General features: G+C 44.0%; 1 protein-coding gene across 4 annotated transcripts in view; it reads right to left on the bottom strand.

Annotated features, from left to right (window-relative positions):
- Window positions 1-18,458, bottom strand: part of SLC1A2 (solute carrier family 1 member 2) — an 86,322-nt gene extending 67,864 nt beyond the window's left edge. The window contains exon 1 of one of the 4 annotated variants that reach the window (XM_014873548.2): window positions 18,313-18,458. Coding sequence is in view for 2 of the 4 variants with exons in the window: in XM_014873543.2 (XP_014729029.1) it covers window positions 16,905-16,921 (17 nt within the window). In the remaining 2 variants the exon portion in view is untranslated. Of the gene's footprint in view, window positions 1-16,904; window positions 17,385-18,237 lie in introns of those variants that run through there. The other 3 variants (XM_014873544.2, XM_014873543.2, XM_014873546.2) reach the window with 3 other exon arrangements.
- Between the last annotated feature and the right edge of the window lie 1,878 nt (window positions 18,459-20,336).

Consider the following 20,336-nt stretch of genomic DNA (forward strand, 5'->3'; position numbering starts at 1 on the left):
GTTTGGTTTCATGTTAACATTAAAATAGCATCTGTTTCTCCTAGTGAAGAACCACTTGTATATGGACACAAATGCACTCTCACAACCACCTCCAGTGCTGAGTTAGAACAGCTTCAGTCTGTGTCCTTTGGCCAAAAAAGTCTGTGTCACATTTTTGCACAGCTCCTTCAGCTCCCTGGAGCATAAAAGCAAGTCAGAAAGAATAGTGACAGGTACATGGTTTGCTTCATGGTGGTGACCATGATTTCAGAAGGAGTGCCTTGTAGTTTAGGCCATTTTTACCAGCTTGAAGTAATTATTATTTATAACAACACATAATTCTCCACTGCATGAGTCGTGCACATGTTGTCAGCCTTGCTTCTTTAATAGGGCCACTCCTCTATGATGGATGGAGCAACAGCACGGTATAATATCACAACATCTTTTATTTTGGGAGAGGCAGAGTTAATTTTACATAGTGGAGGGTGTTGGTGTTGCAACTGAGTGGAACTGGATGCCTAAGGGAGGGGAATTGGGATCATTCTTGGAATCAGTCCAGCCTGACTTGGCTGTGACCGAAATGCTCAACCACGAATGGCAGTTTTGTGATATATGTAAAAGGAGTGGTTTCAGTTCCCACAAAGCAGTCCCACAAGCCACAGAAACATTACTTGTGGCAGACACAGCAGGGAGAAGCCAAAGGATGTCTGTTGGGACTGGATTCACTCCCTGCAAGGGGCAAGAAGAGATTTTTCAAGCACACGCAATCAGATGCTTGTACATTTGGAGGCCTCCTTAAAAGACTGTACTGAAGCAGCACTGAGACCTTCCTACCCATGGAGAAATACCAACCCAAACCTATTCTTCTGGGTTGCTCATTTAGCATCCTTCATGAGCACTGAATTCACACTGACCTAGAGCAAACAACAAGCATGCTAACACGAAGTAAAGCCATCAGGCAACTATGGTTCAGTTTAAAATCTAAGGCTAGGAGAGAAACAAAACTCAGAGAAACCACATATGACTAAGATCTAAAAGGCAAATGAAGAGTAAAGAGAAGCTCAGCAGGCACGTATTTCTGGTGAGCTGTGAATACATAGTAGAAAGAAGAGAGCAACTGGTAGGAGAAGTTAATTCATAATCTCTTATGTTGCACTAGAATATGACAATCCACATTAAAAGTTTTAAGTGCACTACAGTATCTAATTGTCTAGACAGAGTTTTAGTTCGGCAGGTTCTTTGCGTTCAGGTTCTTGTCTGAAGACCTGACAGAGATCAGATCTCAGGTGAGCACAACCAGGCCCTTCCTGCTCCACCAGACAAGGTGCTCTGTGGTCAGCCTGCAGAAGGGCTGCTGCACCCCAACCCTGGCTCCCAGGGCTCAACAGCATGAGACGAGCAGAAACAGGCTGCCCCTGCTCAGGCTGACCAGAATGGTTACCACGACACTGCACACAGGCTAATTTGACAGACAAGACACTGGGCTAATGCAGCACACAACTCTCCCGAGTGGAATTGCCCTACATCCCTCCAGCTCAGAGCAGAGGCAGAGCAGTCTCAGCACAGCAAGGGGATGAAAGATCTGCATCTTGAGGCTAATTGTACGAGGAGGCAATAGCTAAGTTTCAGCTCTCTAAATCCTAATCAACCCTACTTCTTTCTGTACCTCAAGCATCCACCTCTACATTCCAATCTGCATTTTACCAGCATGTTACCCTAAACAAACAGAGAGGAACAGAGACTGGTCTTGCTCCACTTCTTAAAAAATGTGATTAGCTGAGTTTGATGATATGAACCACCTTTTCTGCTTTGGGAAGCAAACAAAAAAATTCACAGATATAAAGTTCAAACTATGTCTTATTTTCTATTACAAAAGAGATCTGAGTATTAGGAATTCTGTCTTTTTAATACAGTGAATCTTTGCTCTCCATTTCCTAGCAGAATTGAATTCCAGGTTTGTATTTTCATGAGACAGGAAAAAATGTCACTCCACAAATGCAACTTAGAAGTTGTATTATCAATGTATTATTAAATGGAGTTTCATTAGCCTATTTACTGTATTTTATTACATAAAAAGTCCACTTACCATATGTGAGCACTTTCCTCACAGCCTCACTAAGGAAGCATCGATTTGGCTTGTTTTGGTTTTCTCAAGTCATCTTTTCTTAGTGTTAATTACAGCCCTTTAAGTCCTTGTGATTATGTATTACTGTACGGTGGCATTTACTGTTAACAAAATGCTCTGTGAAAGGAAAACTGGGAAATATCACATAAATGTTACTGAGCTTTACCTGTTTGGGTTGGTTTTTTTTCTCCACTGACTCACAAGCAATCATGCACTATTTTTTTGTAAGTGTCCTGCTCCTTTTACACCCACAGCAAGAGGGAACTGTGCCTCAGAGAAAACAAGGTAAATTCTGAAATATGCAAAGAAAAGCCTGTGGCTCTTAGACACTCTATTTCTAAGACAAGTATGAGTCAAATTCATCTCATGCACAACATCCAGTGGTTTTATTAGCTGCCAGGCTCCAACTTGCAGAGTGTCTCATGTACTGCTAGCTGGTAGTCAGAAACAAGCAGAGTCAAAATCAATTCTTCATCCCCATCTCCTGGCCTCATCTGGGCAGTCCCGTTCAGGACCAAGCCAAGGAAAAAACAAAGCTGCTGAAACTCACGGTGCACTGAAAGAAGATGTGATTTTTTTGAGGGAGGCAGCAAAGCCTTTCCAATTCTAAAGGCTTGCCTGCACTGGTAATGCACTGTGGTGCAGGCAAAGGTGGCATGCTGGGTGTCCTATATTTTCAAGGTATGGTCAGTTACTTTCCCCCTGCTCTGGGGTAATCGTAGCTGTGTGAGGAATTACTGCAGAGTAACTCATGCACAGCCCATTAGCAAACAACTTGCTTCACCGTAGGAAAGCCCATACATTTCCAGATAGAGTGGACTTCTAAAGAAAGATAACAGGTAATCCAGCAAAGCATTACAATTTACATGTGACACATTTGCATTCTATGGAAGTCTGGGCTTGAGCAAAAAGACCAGCATGTTCCACTAACACTGCTTTTTTGCTGCCAGCCACACTGGCAATAGCCTCACTGAAGGAAGAGTAAGCCTGAAATTAAATTTTCCACTATTACAACAGATGAGAAATGATTGCCAGAACATGGGCAAATAGCCAGAGCAATCAGTACTGGCAAACCCAAATAAATGATGCAAAGCTGGCGAACAGAGCTGCAATTAAATGTGCACCACCTTCCTCACATTCCTTTGTAATTAATTTTTATTTGCTCTCGCAAAGAGTAAAGATCTAAAAAGTAACCAACAGGCAGAATACCTACCTTGTACCTATTAAAAGAAGTAATTTTTTAGCACTGTGAAAATTCTAGAATGCACTTTTTCCCCCACTTCCTTTCCAACTAAAACCTGACACTTGTATAATGAATTAGTTCTAGCAACTATCAAGTCTGATTCTAGTTCAGGTGACCAACTATTGCTAATTGTCTGAAAAAATATATGACATATATCGTGTAAACTATATATGAGGCTTATAGTGTAAACAGAAGAGAGCAGCACAGTTAAATCCTATCGTAGTTTTTGTCAGGGGTCACTACTTGATCACTTCAAAAAATTGAAACTGAAAAATTTTCAGGTCTGAGGGGTGCTAAAATGTCTGGGCACACTCGTGGGACACTGCATGTGAGCAGTGATGTGCCCGTGAGTGTGGACATTTGCACTCACAGTCACTGGGAACACACACTCACACGAGACAGTCTGCTCACGAGTCTGCCAAGAAGCACCAAGGAGTGCAGTGCAGGGAGGGTCTTCAGGAGAAGCTCTGTCCATACAGGCACTAAACTAGCTGTACAAAACTTCCACTTCATATGTGAATGAGTGATTTTATAAGAGTACTGGATTTAAGGTTAAAATCTGGAGTCCTTCCTGTTCCACATACATAATCTGAGTATTTCAAAAGGAATTATGAGTGTAATTCTTGAACAGGATACTCGTCTGAGAAGACAGAAAGATAAAGATATAGCTCAGCCACTCCTCTACCACCTTCCCCAAATGCTGGACAAAGGAAATGTTGAGGAGGAAATACAAGATAAGGATGTCTAGTACACTCATCAGCCATTATAAACAATCTCAAAGTTTTGAAAATCAAAACACCTACTAGAATATTCTAGTTTATACTGGGATGGGACTGTGAAGATCCCTTCCACAGTGCTCAAATGCTTCTTTTACACTGAGCCTGGACTATGATGAAGAGAATTTCACAATAAAACTTCAAAAGTGCTTTGAGGTCAGTAATACACAGACACGCAAACCAAATGATAGCTAGGCCCTCCTCACTTAAATGTAAATTTTGCAGAATATCAAATGGGACAATTTCCAACTATGCCATGGTTGTCACTTATGTCCTAGAGACACCTGACTATTTAGTGGCAGATTACCACTGGGGACAGAACAGTGACTGCATGTTTGAATGTGCTTCTTTTCATATGTGTCTGTCTGTAAAACATTTTCCATGGCTCAGTAGATATGAGGGCATCTTCTTTAAACAAGACAGACCACCATTCTGTTCTTTTACTCTTTGTCATGTAAAAAATATTTTTCTAGGGTGTGATCTTGCTTACTCAACTGATATAATGACTTTTCTGGCGCTTGCTACACTGCTAGACAGAATCTAAAGTTATGTCATGAGCAGAAGTTATTAGTAAGAAACTGTATGTTGAAACATGACACATTATTACAGGAAACTGCTAAAGGAACAACCAGCTTCAGATAGGTTTTGACTTTCCTGTTCTTGAGTACTCTTTTGTAATAGTCCACAAAACAAAGAGTGATGGAAGATTAGCAAAATGCAATAACCTGATCACCTGCCAATAGAGATCTTTCCATTCCAGCTTTTGATGTACATTTGGCACTAGTGTATTTCCCTTCCCTGGGAAATGTCCTATCTATCCTTCAGGTATGTGCTCTTGATGTTTAAAAGCCTAGATTTACTAATCAGCCACTGTTAATAAACCCAGCAGTTCACAACATTGCTAAGAAACTGCAGTTCTGAGAAAGGCAGTCTGCCTCTAAAAATGAATCATGATTGTCACGTTTACAGATAATTTAAGCTTCAGCTTGGGAAAAAAACAAACTGAGAGAAAATGAAAGGAGAATCTAAGCTTTCCCAAACAATTCAACAAATGTGAAGACAACAAGGTATTTTCATAAGAGGAGGGAAACTGCCACAGGTCCACACAAAGAAGTTGAGCCCCTCAACTGGTCTCCATCTGCTCTAGTCAAGCAGAGCAAAGGCAAAACCAACATCATCTGGGATGAAAAATATGGGAAACATATTGCATTGCCTGACTGGCCATGGCGACAGGACAATTTTCCTATCCACAGCTGCAGATTCTGGTGTGACAGGAAGCAAACTTCACACCTTAACTCTCCATCTATAAAGACAAGAGTACATTACTTCTCCTAAGATGTCTCTGATTTCTTTGTTAACATAGGAAGATAAATGAGGAGATATTATTCTTTTTGTAAATGTCATTTTAGCCACAAAGAGGCACATCTTAGACACGCTGGTATCACAACATAGCTAATAAACAGACTGGAGAAATAACACCTCTGTGTAGCCATTCTGGATATATCATGGATGAGAAGTGAGGTTGACCAAACTATCACCTTTCTTGATGGCAGAAAGAGTATAAATAGAGGCTAACTGGCTAGAAGTTAAAATCCTCCTCCTCCTTCCTTTCTCTCCTCCTTGGAAATAATGAAGAAACAGTATATGGCAGTTATTGTGATGTACTCAAGGTGTCCAAAATTATGAAAACACTTACAGGATGGTGTATGGTCAGTGAGTAACCCAGGGCAATTACCAGGCATTAACACACAGGTAAAAGGTGGTAATTAATTTGTGCCCCTCTGTTCAGTTCAGCCTTGCAGCCACATCAGACCTCCAGATACCAAGTGTTGTTTCTGCAGCTTCAATTTGATGTTTGATGTGCCTGTCCAAGCCATGCCCTGTTCTGCCCAGGCTCCTTTCATCAGCACTGACCAGCTTCCAAATGATGGTGTTTAGTGGTCCCTTTGCAGAAATAAAGCCAGTGGCTTTCATGTGAGAGCTCTAGCTTTTTCTTCTCATCATCTCCAGCACTCGGCAGGCTATGGCTGTCAGAAGAAGACTACTAATCTCAGACATGTGCTGACTGCTTAATCCTCCTGTATTTGCACGAGGAGGAGGGATATGTCAGCTCTAACACTGGTTCAGGCATCACAGTGATTTTGTACCTTCAGTGCAGAGCCTGAATAGAAAATATTATGAACGGTTACCACCCAGTGGAATTAAACTGTCACTTAACACTTTTTCAAGTTCATTGTATCAATCCTACACTGTCGTTCCATCAATTTGTCAAAGGAAGTCTAAGCAATGAACAAGTTTTATATGCAGGTTGAATAGCATGACATACAGCAGAAAAGAATTTGCACTTATCAAAACAAAGGGCAAACCCAGACTGAGTGATCCAGACACACGGGAAAACTTCACAAATTAAGTATTATTGATTTTTGTAGTTTTATTGTTAGGGGCTACATATGCTGGCTTCACAGGGTATTTTGGGAGCAAGTTTAAAATGGACAGAAATTAAGACACAGGCATTCGAGCTTTTCTAAGACTACACCTTTACTTCTCCCTCAAGAAATAAAAATTCATTATTTTCTCCTGACTTGGACAATACACACAGATTAACTAACCACTAATATTTTGAATCAGAAACATTTCTCTATTGGTTAGTGAATAAATATCTCCTATAAATTGAGTTGGTTTTGGCCTCCACCTTACTCCTTCCATCACCATGGCTGCTACATCCAAAGGCCATAACTGAGGGTGTATTTTTTAACTACAAAAATATGTCACACAAAGAGGTTCTGGCAATAAACACTGCCATACCTTCACTGCATCAGTTTATTGGAGCTCTGTACGAGAGTGTAATTGTCCAACTACCTGTCTTTCTACTGTAAATGTATGTAACAACACACAGCTGGGCTCTGACCCCCAGCCTGGGCTTTTGGACACTGTCAGCACAATGACAAAAGGCTCACGTGGATTGACCTCCTAAGATGCAGAGGATTCCAAAACATGCACAACTGCAAAACTGAAATACCTGAACTCAACCATGTACCTCCTTTGTGGAAAGGCAAAATAATGTAAGTATTTAAGAGCACTTGGTAACACAGCACCTCCATCTAAGCTAGGAAGCTGTTCAGAATCCAGGTGGACAGAACAGGATTCCCTCAATGTGAATTTAGCTACATATGTTCTTGGTTTATGTTCCACAAAATCCCTAACTGCAACTGATAGTAACACTATCATTATTAAATATTATTGAGAGGAAAAAAAAGGCAAAAATAATCACCATAAATACCAACAATATATTGGGATTTTCCCCTTTGCACTATGATCTTGAGTCACTGACAGGCTACCAAAAAAAATGACGCTTACACAACCACACTGTCCCTGTGGGCTTTATCTCTTTCCTGCTGCCTAGTAAGTCTTCCCACCTATTCACTGATTGCAAGCCAGACACAATTAGGGGATCAACATCCAAAAGATACTGAAGCCTCAGTTATTGAGTGAGAGTGAAGACCCCCTAGACCTCTCTGAGAGAGGCTGCAGTGGGAGTTCAAGCTCTATTTGGTTTGCAAGGGTGCCACCGTGTGACACAAACCCGTTACCAGCAAAGGTGACAGGAATGCCCTCCTCAAGGCACTCCAGCAACTCACTTGAAGAGATGGTGGCTGCTGTGGGCCCTAAATGATGAGCCCATTACTGTATCTTTCAGAAGATCCTCCCCAGGTTCCCTGGGAAGGGTTATTTGGGAACCCCCTTCAGCAGACCTCCAGGGAACACATGTCTGCAGATGGGACAGGAACAAAAGAAGAAGAAAAGCAACAGCTAAATCCTGGAAGCAGCAGAAGGCTTCCTACTAAAGTTCTTTGGTATTACAGTGAGACAGGTTTTGTTTGTTTTGCCCTACATAGCTGTGAAGGTTCCTCTGGCACTTTTTATGTCAATAGAAACAGTATTTCCTGAGTTTCCAGCATGGGACACTGCAAAATGCCTGTTTTAAGTCCTCCTAAAACGTCGGGTGAGCATTTCTGATCTGTTTTCTACTACCTGACCTACATTTTGTGCTATAAATAGCAACCAGGTGTTAATTAATTCCCATATGTATGCGTGTCTGTGGATGACATGTGTTTATATACACGTGCACTTTTCAGAACAAATCTTTTCTCAGTTACCACAGCAAAAGTAGGTCTTATACAGATAAGGACCAGATGCTTAATTAATGAGAGAGCTTTCTGCCTCAAAGGAAGTGTACTAAACCATATATACTTGAGATGCTGCCTCTGCCATTGTATGTGGCCCAGAACCCTCTGCACACTTGGCATGAATTTGCAACAGAAGCCTCCACATTCTGTGTGATTGGAGACCACGGTTTACCTCCAGCCATGCTTTGCTTTCAACAGTCTGTGCTGCTCATGGTGAGCAGGCCAAGTACTGTTCAGTAGTGACTTACACGGGCAAGGGACTCAAAGGCCATGGCAGCACCTCAGCTTGTGGCTGCAGAAGGAGCTGTGCTGCCAGTACACACATCAGCACCAGAGGATGATGAGAGCCTGCCAGGAACACCTGCCCACCAGGGAACACTTACCTGAGGCATATCAGTGACCAGCTGAGGGTAAACTTATATTGGCAATTTAGTCCAAAGTGAGCTTCTGGAGTGAACTTCCTGAAGATGCCCACCTGCTGTGCTCTGGTTCAAGTTAAAGAGCTGAATTACATTTGGATAAAGCTACAGGAATGTACTGTAGAAGCACACCTAAGGCTCTCCACATAGTAACCAGCACAGTGTGAGCTTGGCAGGTCCAGCTACCTCTGTTGGGTTGGATTATTATTCATGTATACATAGCCTGAATGCAATCTCATGAAAAATCAGTACATGGACGAATATATTCCAGGATGGTGTGCCAGCAGTTCATGGCATCACAGCCTTAGACAAGAACTAGGATATGAAGATACTACATGGAGATGGCTGTATTCCATGTATTTGTCATGCACAGAATCTCTGAAGAACCTCTAGTCCACTCTCATATTCCCAGTTACACATTACATACGTGTTGTCACTTCTTCAAATAAGGAAGCCATAGTCCCAGGCAGTTGGTGGTTTGCAAAACCCACAAATGCTGCCTCTAATTTTTTGTACTCACAAATAATGCTGATCTTTTTTTTCCTTGCCTTGAGCCACAGGCTTTGAGACTCTGCATGGGCTGAACCTGGGATACAGAGGGTACCTGAGTCTGTCTGTGTGCTAGCCTGGCAAATCCGTACTAGCACTCTCCTGCACTCAAGATAATTAGCTGGACTAAGAGGCTATCATTAACTTGGATACAATACCAGACTAATACAGTTACACCACTTTCAGGTCCTTAACTGGTCCCTGGTCACGTTGCTCCTTCAGATTGGAAACATGTACCAGAAGTGTTTGTCAACCCCTCTAATAGGGTGCTGCATCAGGCACACTTGTCCAAAGGAGTAGGAACAAGCAAGTTTGTGTCCTGCACCTGCCAGCCAGCCTTTGTGAATGATGTGCAGTGTCAGAAGCTTAGCAGTGCATGTGACTTATTTAGTGGTGATCTCTGTCATTGTCCCTTCGAGAGAGCAAATCTCCAAGATCCAAACTTCATTCAGCTGCTGGGTAAATGACAGTACAGAAAGTACAAGGAACGGTTAGAAAGGCAAACACCAGGGGTTCCTGCCTCAGGGGAGATGAAGTCCACCATCTGGAAACCACATGGTATGGCTCGAGGAGGCCACAAGTCAATCAGAAGTGCAGTCATTCCCAGATGTGAAGTAGGCAGTACGTGAATTTGGCAGTAGGGCTAAGTGAGACTAAATTAAATCACACAGAGATGTGAACTAGCAGGTGATGTAACTCCCCTTAGATCCATTTACCTGTTTGCCCTGGGATAAATGAATGCATTTACACTTTTGACAAGTATCTGTTTGAATGGAGATTTTACTTTTAACCTTTGTAAGTGTTCTAGTACCAAACTGACCATTTTCTCGCTCACACAGATTTTACACTTGGATACATCTCTGGTTATTATAAATATGCCAAAGAGATGAGAAATTAAATTTAAGGTTGCCCCAAAATACCTACTTTAGAGGTGCTGTCCATTATCCTCTTATAGGGATGCAGTTAATAGTGAGCTATCAGAGAATAAGAAAAAGCTCAATTCAAGGCTCAAGGACCTTGACTTTGGGAGTGACATCCTGCTCACGGAACATTCAGGCAGGCAGCCTCTGTGCCTCAATATGGATACCAGTACTAAAAACCAATGCTGCAAAACTGCAGTTGTGAAAATAAACACTGCAAAATATACTTGCAGGGTGTGAGGTTGGCGGAAAAAAAAAAAAGGCTCAAAATTTCCTAGAAATTTTGGAAGCAACACCACTGAACCAGCTGAAGAAAGAATCAGATATGCCTTTTTATGCAGCCTCCAGAAAAGGAGGATGAGGGCGGATTTTATTGCTCTCTAAGAGGAGATTGTTGGCACCTTGAAAAACACAAAAAAAGACAAATATTTTCTTAGTCCACTCAAAATGTTTCCTTAATACACAGTGAAATATTTTCTTTTGCATTGGAGGCCCCATCATTTTAGTGTTCTTAACTGAAGCTGAAACCAAGAATTTATTTTTGAAAACTAAAAATTAAATTATCTTCGTTTTAAAAATCTCATTCTATCTTCTTTTCTTTAAAATGCTGCAATGAATTTAATTTCTCAGACACAGCAGTGAACCTGAAATACTGCATTTTCTTGAATTCCACACTGCTCTTCTAAAGATATCTGTAATTAGCAGGAGTATTCCTTAATTCTTTTATGTCTTGGTCCTTTTTTAGTTCTTCCTTGTAAGGAACCCCAATTTGGAATCGCTTATGTACGATCAAAGATGTTGAAGATAAAAGTTATAAAATATGATGAGCTTTGAACTTAGTCTGTTTTCTTTCCTAAGGACTGAAATGTATTGTAGTTAATTGTGTCAAAAATTTTAAGCACACTGAGAGCCTTTAAATTAATACAGAAGTAGGATTAAGTATATAAAATCATATGCTGCAGGCTCTTGTCAGTTTGGGATCCATGTCCACACAGAGTCCCAGCATCCCCACTGTCACTTATACCACAAAGGAACCCACATGCCAACCACACTGCCTCTGAAAGAGGACAGAGTTTTAATGTTACTCTTTTTAAATTGAAAACCTGTGACCCTTTAAACGCTGCTCACAAATTTACAGGTTTTAGTGGTCTTCATTGGGGCAGCCTGTAGATCAAAGGGAAACAGGAAAAAGAAGAAGAAGAAGAGAAAATTAAATGCAATAATTTGCTAGTACAGCAATACAGTACTGGTTTGTATGCTGATTCTTAGTGCATTGTGTACAAACATCTACACGTGTCCACAGAGAAGGCTGTACATATATATTTACCTCATAGAAACCTATGGTAAGATAAGGCTTTTGAAAACTTTAGTCATTTTTTTAAGAAAGCACAATCTCCCTTCAGGTTTCATATATCTAATCCAATAATATAACCTGCTATTTCCAAAAAAGTTCAAAATAAATAAGCACCTGTAGTCTTTATAGGAAACTTATTAATCCCTGTGCATCCATAAAATGTTCTGAATATGTATAAAAATTGAGTTACTGTCTAGGTGATAATTCTTTTGGAAAGGGTATCTCAAGGCCTGGTTGAAGGCTGGGGCCACGAGAACTATTGTGTCATTTAAGGATCACGAGTTACCTTCTGTAAAGCCTGTCTTTTACTGAAATTGATGAGAGATTTGCAATTGACAACAGTGAAATGAGGTCAGAGCCACAGCTGATATGACTAATTACCAAGCTACATTCACTCCATCTGTCCCACAAAATGTCTAAGACAAAGAGCATAGGGTAAAACATCTCCATCCTATGCTGGTGCTCATCAAATTCTGTACAAAAATAACAGTGAGAGTACTTGGAAGATTTCATCCTCTGAAGTATCTAAACATTTGTGCCAGAACAATTCCTCAAGTTTCCATGTAGAGAAATTTTGTGGGTAAATTACAGAATAAGAACTCAGATGACAAGAAATGTGTGGGTGTGCTTGTTGTATATATTGTGGCAGATCCTGAAAATCCCACTCTCCTATGTAGGTGCCTGAACCCTACGATGAAATGCCAAGTTAGTTTTCCTGACTCACCTAGGTGTGTCATGTCTCCAGGCTAGGTGCATAATACATGCTGGCAATCTCCCTTTCTGGCTTTGTCTTGACAATGCAGCAAATGGCTTATGACTCCTGCTCCAAGATCCAAAACCATCACAGCTGCATGACTAAAAAAATAATCCGGTGTAGTAAATGAATTCTTAATGCTCAATTTTGTTCAAAAAATGCCGACAGTTTAACTTGCAGTCACAGAGCTTTATGCCAGTAAGGTATTTATTATTTGTGCCTCCTGTGTTAACTTATGTTGACTAATAACCATCCATCTACAGCTAGTATAAAACCTCTATATTGGGTGAGTTCCATGGCTGTAGCTAATTTTGGAGAAATAAAACCATATGCTCTCTGGTCTGGACCAAACTTTTATTGTTTGGTGATCTGGTAGCACAGACAAACAGTAGTCCTGATGGTGGAACTGCAGTTTCAGAGAGAGTAACTTGCAATGAAGATAGGAGTATCTGTAGAAGAATGTAGAAACAAGCAAGTCTGGAGAAGAGGAATGGACCTCAGATGAGGTTTTTTGATTGTTTGTTTCCTTCTAAGTAAGAAATTGACAGAGTCAGATACCAAGGCGGGGATGTCTGTACCTGCCATGCAGTTTATCTGCTACTGTGAACAGAATGGGAGCACTGCATTTGTGCCATTTCATATTACATGAACACCATTTATATTGTGTACATAGAACTGAGAAGAACTATTTCACTAATCAAACCACGACGCTAAGCAATTACCCAGACTTCTGTCTACTCAAACATGGTAATGTTTCATACTCTTCCACTTCACTGATTTATTTTGTAGCAGGGTGCATACACACACACACACACACACACACACAGATGTGCCCGCTAACTGAGCACCACAAATCTGAGCAGGTGACATCTCTGTGTTTTTCATAAATCCTCCCTGGGATGGCTCTCCAGAACTGAGGCCAATGGAAGAGCCCACATCAGTGTTATTAACCTCTGCAAAATACGATGACCCCACCCAAAGTGCCCGCTGGGAATGGCCACTGGCCCACGCTGACTCCCTACCCATGCCCATGGACCGGGAGACGACTGCCCAGCCAAAGACACGGGGCTGCCCTGAGGCTGACCTGCACACAGAGGGCTGAGCTCCCAGCTCACACACCTGCTCTGCCTCTGTTCAAGGTGCTTCTATAGATGCAGTGATAGTGTCTCCTAGTGGCTATATTCCTGAAGGAGCAGAGCCTAATCCAAACTTCACACCTGAAACTCCCGCTCTTTAAGGCGTACAAAATACAAACACATCTCTGGATTTTTATAGTATCTAAATCTAGAAGGATTTTTTCTTTTGAAAAATACAAAACCAGTGAAAGAGTAGTAAGGTACTCTATTCTTTACCTTTAGTAAGACTAAAGAGAGAGATAAGAGCCATAATAAAACCAAGTGAAGCAAGGACTTTGCTCAGAGGTCTGAAGGCAAGTATGGGTATCAACCGATCAGAGTCAATCTCACGTAACCTTTAGGTCCTATCAAGATCCGTTAAAAGCAGAGGAAACGCTGTAATGCTCTACTTTGGTAAATCTCCATAGATCAGCCCATCACGTACTGAGCCCTACACCAGACACCACAGTCTGTGGATATGGACTCATGTCCTGGGATCTTTGAACCACGCTGACCACTCGTGGCAGGTGATGCCAGTACAGATCAGAAGGCCAGGTCTCCCAGCAGCATCCTGCCTGCAGTCATGGCCAGCAGAGGACGTTTAAACAGAACATAAAAACAAGAAACCTTGAACTGTATCTTATCTATACTTGATGCTAGCCCTTCCTCCTTGAACAGGTTATTTTCCATTTTCAGCACCAGCTAGACACCAAAAATCCATCTTAGTAATGAGATCTGTATCAGGGGATTTTGTGAAAGAAAGACTAAACCTTCAATATACAGACAGCATAAACCAAAACCCCACTAGTTGGAACTACAGTAAGGTAGACCCAGAGGCACATGGGTCTGATTTTGCCACGTTGTTGAACGTTTCCTTTCTCATTTTCTTCCAATTGAAGTTTCCCATTGTTAACCATCCTCTTGGAACAGAAAGATTAGTGCAGCAAATTTCCATGCATGGATAATCTTAACCAAATAAGATATTGAAGGAAAAATAAAAATATGACTGGAAAGGCACAGGCAATGAAATCTTTCCTACCAAATCCCGTCTGCAAGTGGCAACTCACTCCTAACAATGGAGCACAGATTTACCTTCCCTTGTATATCAGGGCCTTTTGTTGTTCATTAAACATCCTGTCACACACCTGACATCCTCACTTTGAAGATTTTACATAAGCTTCCCAGTTAGAAGAGTAGTAAGTCACTACAAAAATGAATGTAGTTGGAGCAGTTTTAACACCACAAAATAAAACCTTTATATACTTCTGATCTCAACTAATATATCTAGCTGAACATCCCAAGAGCAACTAGATGTAAATATGGAGTGTATCCCTTTGTTCCCAGCTCCAGTAGGTCCCTCTCCATGTACCTGTGTGTGCCTGTTGATGCAAGCAGAGCAGTGTCTCTGCCACAGTTCTCACATTGTGCCAGTGCTGGTGGAAAGCATTTCTTGAACAAGGTCCAGTCAATATTCACTTTCCCTGATGATCCTTTTGGTGCCTCAGTTTGCTGACCTTTACGCCACAGTGAAAACCAATCTCTACCCTCAGCTTTTCACTTGAGGGGAGAGAAAGATAAGAATTCAGTTTTGGAAGAGGTTCTTCCTGGTAAACACAGATTGACAATTGAAATGCTTCCCACTCAACTTCTTTTTCCACACCTCCTTCAGCTGTCACACACCACTAACTGAATCATACCAAACAACAATTTCAGTTTGTCTTAGTCTAGGTAAATTCCCACAAGGTTTGAAAACAAAGCCTAAACTTTTCGTTTCTTTTCTCACCCTGACAATTTAGCTCTGTTCCATAAGAAAAACAAAAGCATGCATCTACTAAAGCCTTTCTGGTTTTGGTACTCTGATCTTTTGGAGCCCGCCTATTCAGTCAAATTCTTTGAAAAGCACCTCTCTTTCTACACACATTTAAAACCTCCTCTCATCCAAAGTTGACAGATCTCTCTAACACAGCCACCTCTTATTAAACTCCTGTACAATTGATCCCACCTTCCACCAGTGGTCCAAAACAAGCACAGACCTCTGCAGTCACCTCATGCGGGAATACAAACAGCAGATGACCGCACCATCCAGAGGAGACTGATAGCTGGGGTAGTCCAAGAATACAGAAAGGAAAGAGCTGCAACCCTAGGCTGGTCCTTCCTCTTGAGCTTCTTCCTCATGGCTCTTATCATCTGTTGACAGTATCAAGTTAAACAGAGGATATGCTACATAGGGCAGACTAAAGTGCTGGGCTGCCACCAAAACAAAAATGTACAAATTCAGCGCGGAAATTCCCTGCAAAGGTAAGGCAATAGTGAATGATAAACTAACGTCTTCTGCCACAGTCCTGTGAAAAGCCGAAGAGCCTCACATATTTATCCTCTGTTAGACTGAGGGATTGTCCTTTTCCCAAAGCAAAGCAAATCATACTTTCTAATCTTCCATTCCTCCCAAGCCAACTGCTTGGAGGCCACTGCACAGACAGCCAGATTCTTCTTCTGACCAGGTAATGGGATACTTGTGTGCACACCCTCCCAGACATGTGTTGGGTTATTTAAATCAGCTCAGCAAGTCTTTTAGCCTGAGAGACACAAAGGCAATATAAACAGAGCTTCCTTTTGCACTCTGTCCTTAGAGAGTCCTATCCTGAGCAGATCATGCTGATACAACATGACAACATCCAGGGATAAAGGGGAGGCTCACACTAAAGGCAGTCTAATACTAGGTAGTGTTATAAGAGGGCAAGCAGAGATCAATGAAATATTTTCTTTTCTTCCCTACTATCAGCAAGTCTGCAAACTGAACAAGTCCCTGCCTCGTCAGAGAGCGACGAAGCGGGCGACTCCTGCAATCCTGGCATGGGTAGGGACAACGGTTTCCTTCCAAGGGACACTACCAGAGCTGAACTGTGTTTGCTTTTCTTTAAAGCCTCTTGTAGAACCCTTTGCCCTTCCCAGCATTTCTCTTGCTAGAACTTTAACGCATTTGGCACAGAACTGCAAAATTGCACAACTCCTCAAGAAGTTGGATTTGTTTGTTGCCTTTTGAAGGGATGGCTGGGGGACAGGTTTTCCATTTTTAAAAAATTATAATATTTATTATTATTATTATTATTGTTATTATTAACACTACTGTTATATTTAGGAAGAAGCTTCCCCCTCCCTTTTGAGTGAACCTTTCACTTGTACTCTTCTTTCAGGCAGGTGGTTTAAGCTTGATCTGCCCTCCAGGGGTTAAATAAAGAAGTGATGGGAAGCAAAACGAAGACCTTTTCAGTGGCTCATATTTGAAATCTTTTTCCCTCGCTCTCTTCTATATGTGGATCGTCTGCTTCTCGTTTCCCCTCGCTCCCTAATTATTCTGTTAGGGAATGGCGAGGGGCAAGGATTAACAATGAAGCAGATGACAGGAAACTGTTACCAAAAGAACAATGCCGGGCATCTCCCCCATCCTCCCATTCCTCCCACCCAAGAGATGGTCCCCCTCACCCTTCTGTCGATGCCATGGCTCCGAAAAACCCCCTGTCTTCTCAAGGGTCCAAGGGATTAATTTGGACAGCAGGGCGCGAAGGAGGTTGGTTCTTTGGTATAACCCTCGCTCACGTCTGGGAAGGAGCACGCAATTCCTTGTAATCCTGGGGGCTCCGCAGGGCGAGGATCCGGCAGCTCCGCTCCTCCTCGGCTGTCCCCCACCCCGCCGTCCCAGAGCAGGCTCTCGGTGCCCCGGGGACCGGCGCTGCTGCGCCGCGGCCGCCCAGCAGTGGCCGGCGGGGCGAGGAGGCGCTGGCACCTGGGCTGCGATCCCCGGCGCCCTCCCCTCGCCGCGGGGAGCGTGTGCGTGAGTGCGCGGCTGTGTGCGAGAGCTGGGGGGCGACTTCACATCGGCGCGGCGCTGGCTGAGGCTGGATTGGAAGGTTTAGCCCTCGAGCCGTGGATTTGCAGTCAATCCCTCTCTATTTTAGGCACGGGCTGACATCACGAGCCGTTGTTACTCCTATAAATCCCCCCCAACAGCTCCTTGGCAGCGGCGGGGGGGGCGGCGAGCCCCTCGCAGGGGGAGGGCCGGGCGCCGCCGACCGCGACCTGCCCCGCTCGCCGCGGCCGCCACCGCCTCCCGGGGCAGGCTCGGCACTGCGGGGAGCCGGCCGGGAAGGCGCGATGCCCCGGGCACACACGGAGACGGACACACAGACACACACAGACACAGCCCCGCTCGCGGTGTCCGCCTGCCGCCGCGCACCCACACGTGCCCCGCAGAGCGGGCCGGCGCTCGGGCGGCTGCGGAGTCCCGCAGCGCGGCCGAGGGGCTGCGCCCCCTCAGCCGCGGCACCTGCTCCGCCGCGCCGGGGCGGCGGCAGCCTCCCCGGGGGCCCGGCCCGTGTCCGCGCCGCGCTGTCCCACCGGGACGGCCGGGCTCGCTGACGGCACCGAGGGCCCGCGGCGAGCGGGGCCCCGGCCCGCAGGGAGGCGCAGGGTGCGGCGCGGCGCGGTGCTGCCCCCTGCCGGCGGGTGCGCGCGGCGCGGCGCCCGGGCCCCACCTGCCGCCGTGGCCCCGCAGGCTCGGCCCGGCCCGGCCCGGCCCGGCGCGCTCGGGCTCGGCCCGGGCTGGTCCCGCACCGCCGCGGCCCCGGGGAGCGGCCGCCGTCCCGCTGGTGGCCGCAGCCTGTGCCCACGCCTCGCCCGGGCCCGCCCCGCGCCCCTACCTGCGCCGCCCGCGGCGTTTTTGCAGCGTGGGGCAGGACGCTCCCGTCCTGTTGTGGACCTGCACTCAGGTGCTGGGGCACAGAGCGCTCCTGTCACCCCCCCCGACACTGCCACACACCTTCGCTCCCGTTTCCTTCAGCTGCGGCTCTGCCCGCCAACCTCAGTGCTCTCTTTCCATCCAAGTGTGACCAACCTGATGTCCCGTTTCACAGGGAACAAACATTTCTGCCACAGCTCGTTCCCTCTGCACCGAGGAGGTGGCACAGAAAGCCAGCAGCCATGCGGAAGCCCCCTGACACGATGAGGAGCTGGGAGGCTGCGGGGATTGCACAGCTGAGCAAAGCCTGCCTGACCCTCCGCACCACTCCCACTCCCCCAGGATGCTTTCCCTGCAACCAAGCCAATTCCAGTTACTTGCCCTTGAAACATGGCAGGATGCAGCCTATCACGCAATCCCCAGTCCTAATCAAATACACATTTTTTTTTCTTGTAATCTTACCGTGGACGTTGGCTTTCAATGGAAATAATTTACAAGGGCAGTTCTATGAGAGTAACTGAGGGTGCCTGAAAAGAGCTTGTACTTCAGTATGTCCGTTTCCTTTCAGTGCTATTTTTCAGCTAAGAACCCTGGCTTTTGAAAGTAATTTAATGCAGCCCCAAAAACATACAAAGGAAAAACATACACTCGTTGGAGTGAATAAGAATGTAGTGTTTTGCTCTTCTCTTTCCATAGCAATATCCTTATGGCCTTTCCAGAATGCACAGCTCTTTTTCCTCGGAGGGAAAATGAGCTGCTATCCATGTTGTGCTATTTCACACCCTTTCTCCAACAGATGGCACAGATCCTCACCTGTTTAAAAAGAGATGTTTGAAATAGTTCCACATCTTAAAAATAGAGCCAAGCTATCAAAGAGATTAGCAATTCCAGGTCACACGCTGCTTTTTTTTCAAACATTTTATCCCTATTTTTCCTCATTATTGGCATTAGATGCTAACCCCTGCATAGTTCTGCTCAGTCTGTAAACAGGAAACTACTGTGGGTAAGCCTGACAGAAAGGATGGACAAGCTGGTTTGTAATTCCTGGAAATACTCGACGTGGTACAGGTGCTTGGATATGTTGATATGACTGCTCACTTGTACATGTGAATACCTATGTCATGCGAGCAGAGAAATACAACATTATGTGGGCATTTAGAGATAGGCAGGTTTGAATCTAGGGTTCTAACATGACTGAGGTCCAGAAATAGAAGCAAATGTTGCAAACTCATCCTCCTCCTGTAAAGGACTGTGCTAAAATCTGAATCCTGGGGTTGAGAGGCGTCTGGCTATTTTCTTGCTTCTGCTTTCTTTGAAGAGCATCATGGCTGTAAAAAGAAGGGGTTGAATAGTGCTGTGCATGCACAGCTATAGCAACCTCCTGAGATTTTAATTCCATGAATTCCTACAAGTTTCTCTTCAAGAATGTACTTTTGTGTGATATACAGCTAGTGAACAGCTATATTGTTGCTGTCCAAGCCCAGAAACTTTCAGCTATTCATTGCCAGGTCTGTGAGTGATTTGAAGCCAAATGGGGATGGGATTCAACACTGAGGAGCAGTTAGAGGATCAGTCAATACTAAAATATGGTTGATTTTTAGTAAAAGGAGAAGAGTGAGGTCTAAGGCTGGAATTAAACCAGACTTTTGCAGATGTATTTGGACTGGACAAATCCTAAAGGGAGAAAAACGCATTTAGGACTTCATCTCTCAGTTGCAGCAGTGGAGAGCAATAATGCTATGGAAAGCAATGCAGTCATGGTGTCATAACTGAGAAGACAACCAGCTCACAGGTCTTTATAATTTCTGCTTAGCATCAAATAATGCAATAATCATTTAGAGTGTAGAAACTCTCATTTAATGTAATCATAAAAGAGCTTTCTCATTTCATTCTTTGTCAGTAGTGTTAGGAAGAAACACATGTTGACTTTCTGCAAGTTTGTGCTTCTCCAAAACTAACACCTAATTTCCTCTAACCCATTCTGTCAGCAGGGGAGTACCACACATTCGTTGGCATGTGTTCCTCTCGGCAGAGGAATGAAACACATCATGTTTTTCACATTTAATTCAGGATTTTTGTTGCTGTTGTTGCCATGCAGTTTGTCGGCCAAGCATAATCTCCTGGCAGGAGAAGACAGACAAACAAGATAAAGAGAAGCAATATACTTTGATTGTAGGCCT

The sequence above is a fragment of the Sturnus vulgaris genome, chromosome 6 (assembly GCF_052056855.1).
Source record: "Sturnus vulgaris isolate bStuVul1 chromosome 6, bStuVul1.hap1, whole genome shotgun sequence".
In the NCBI taxonomy this organism is placed as follows: Eukaryota; Metazoa; Chordata; class Aves; order Passeriformes; family Sturnidae; genus Sturnus; species Sturnus vulgaris.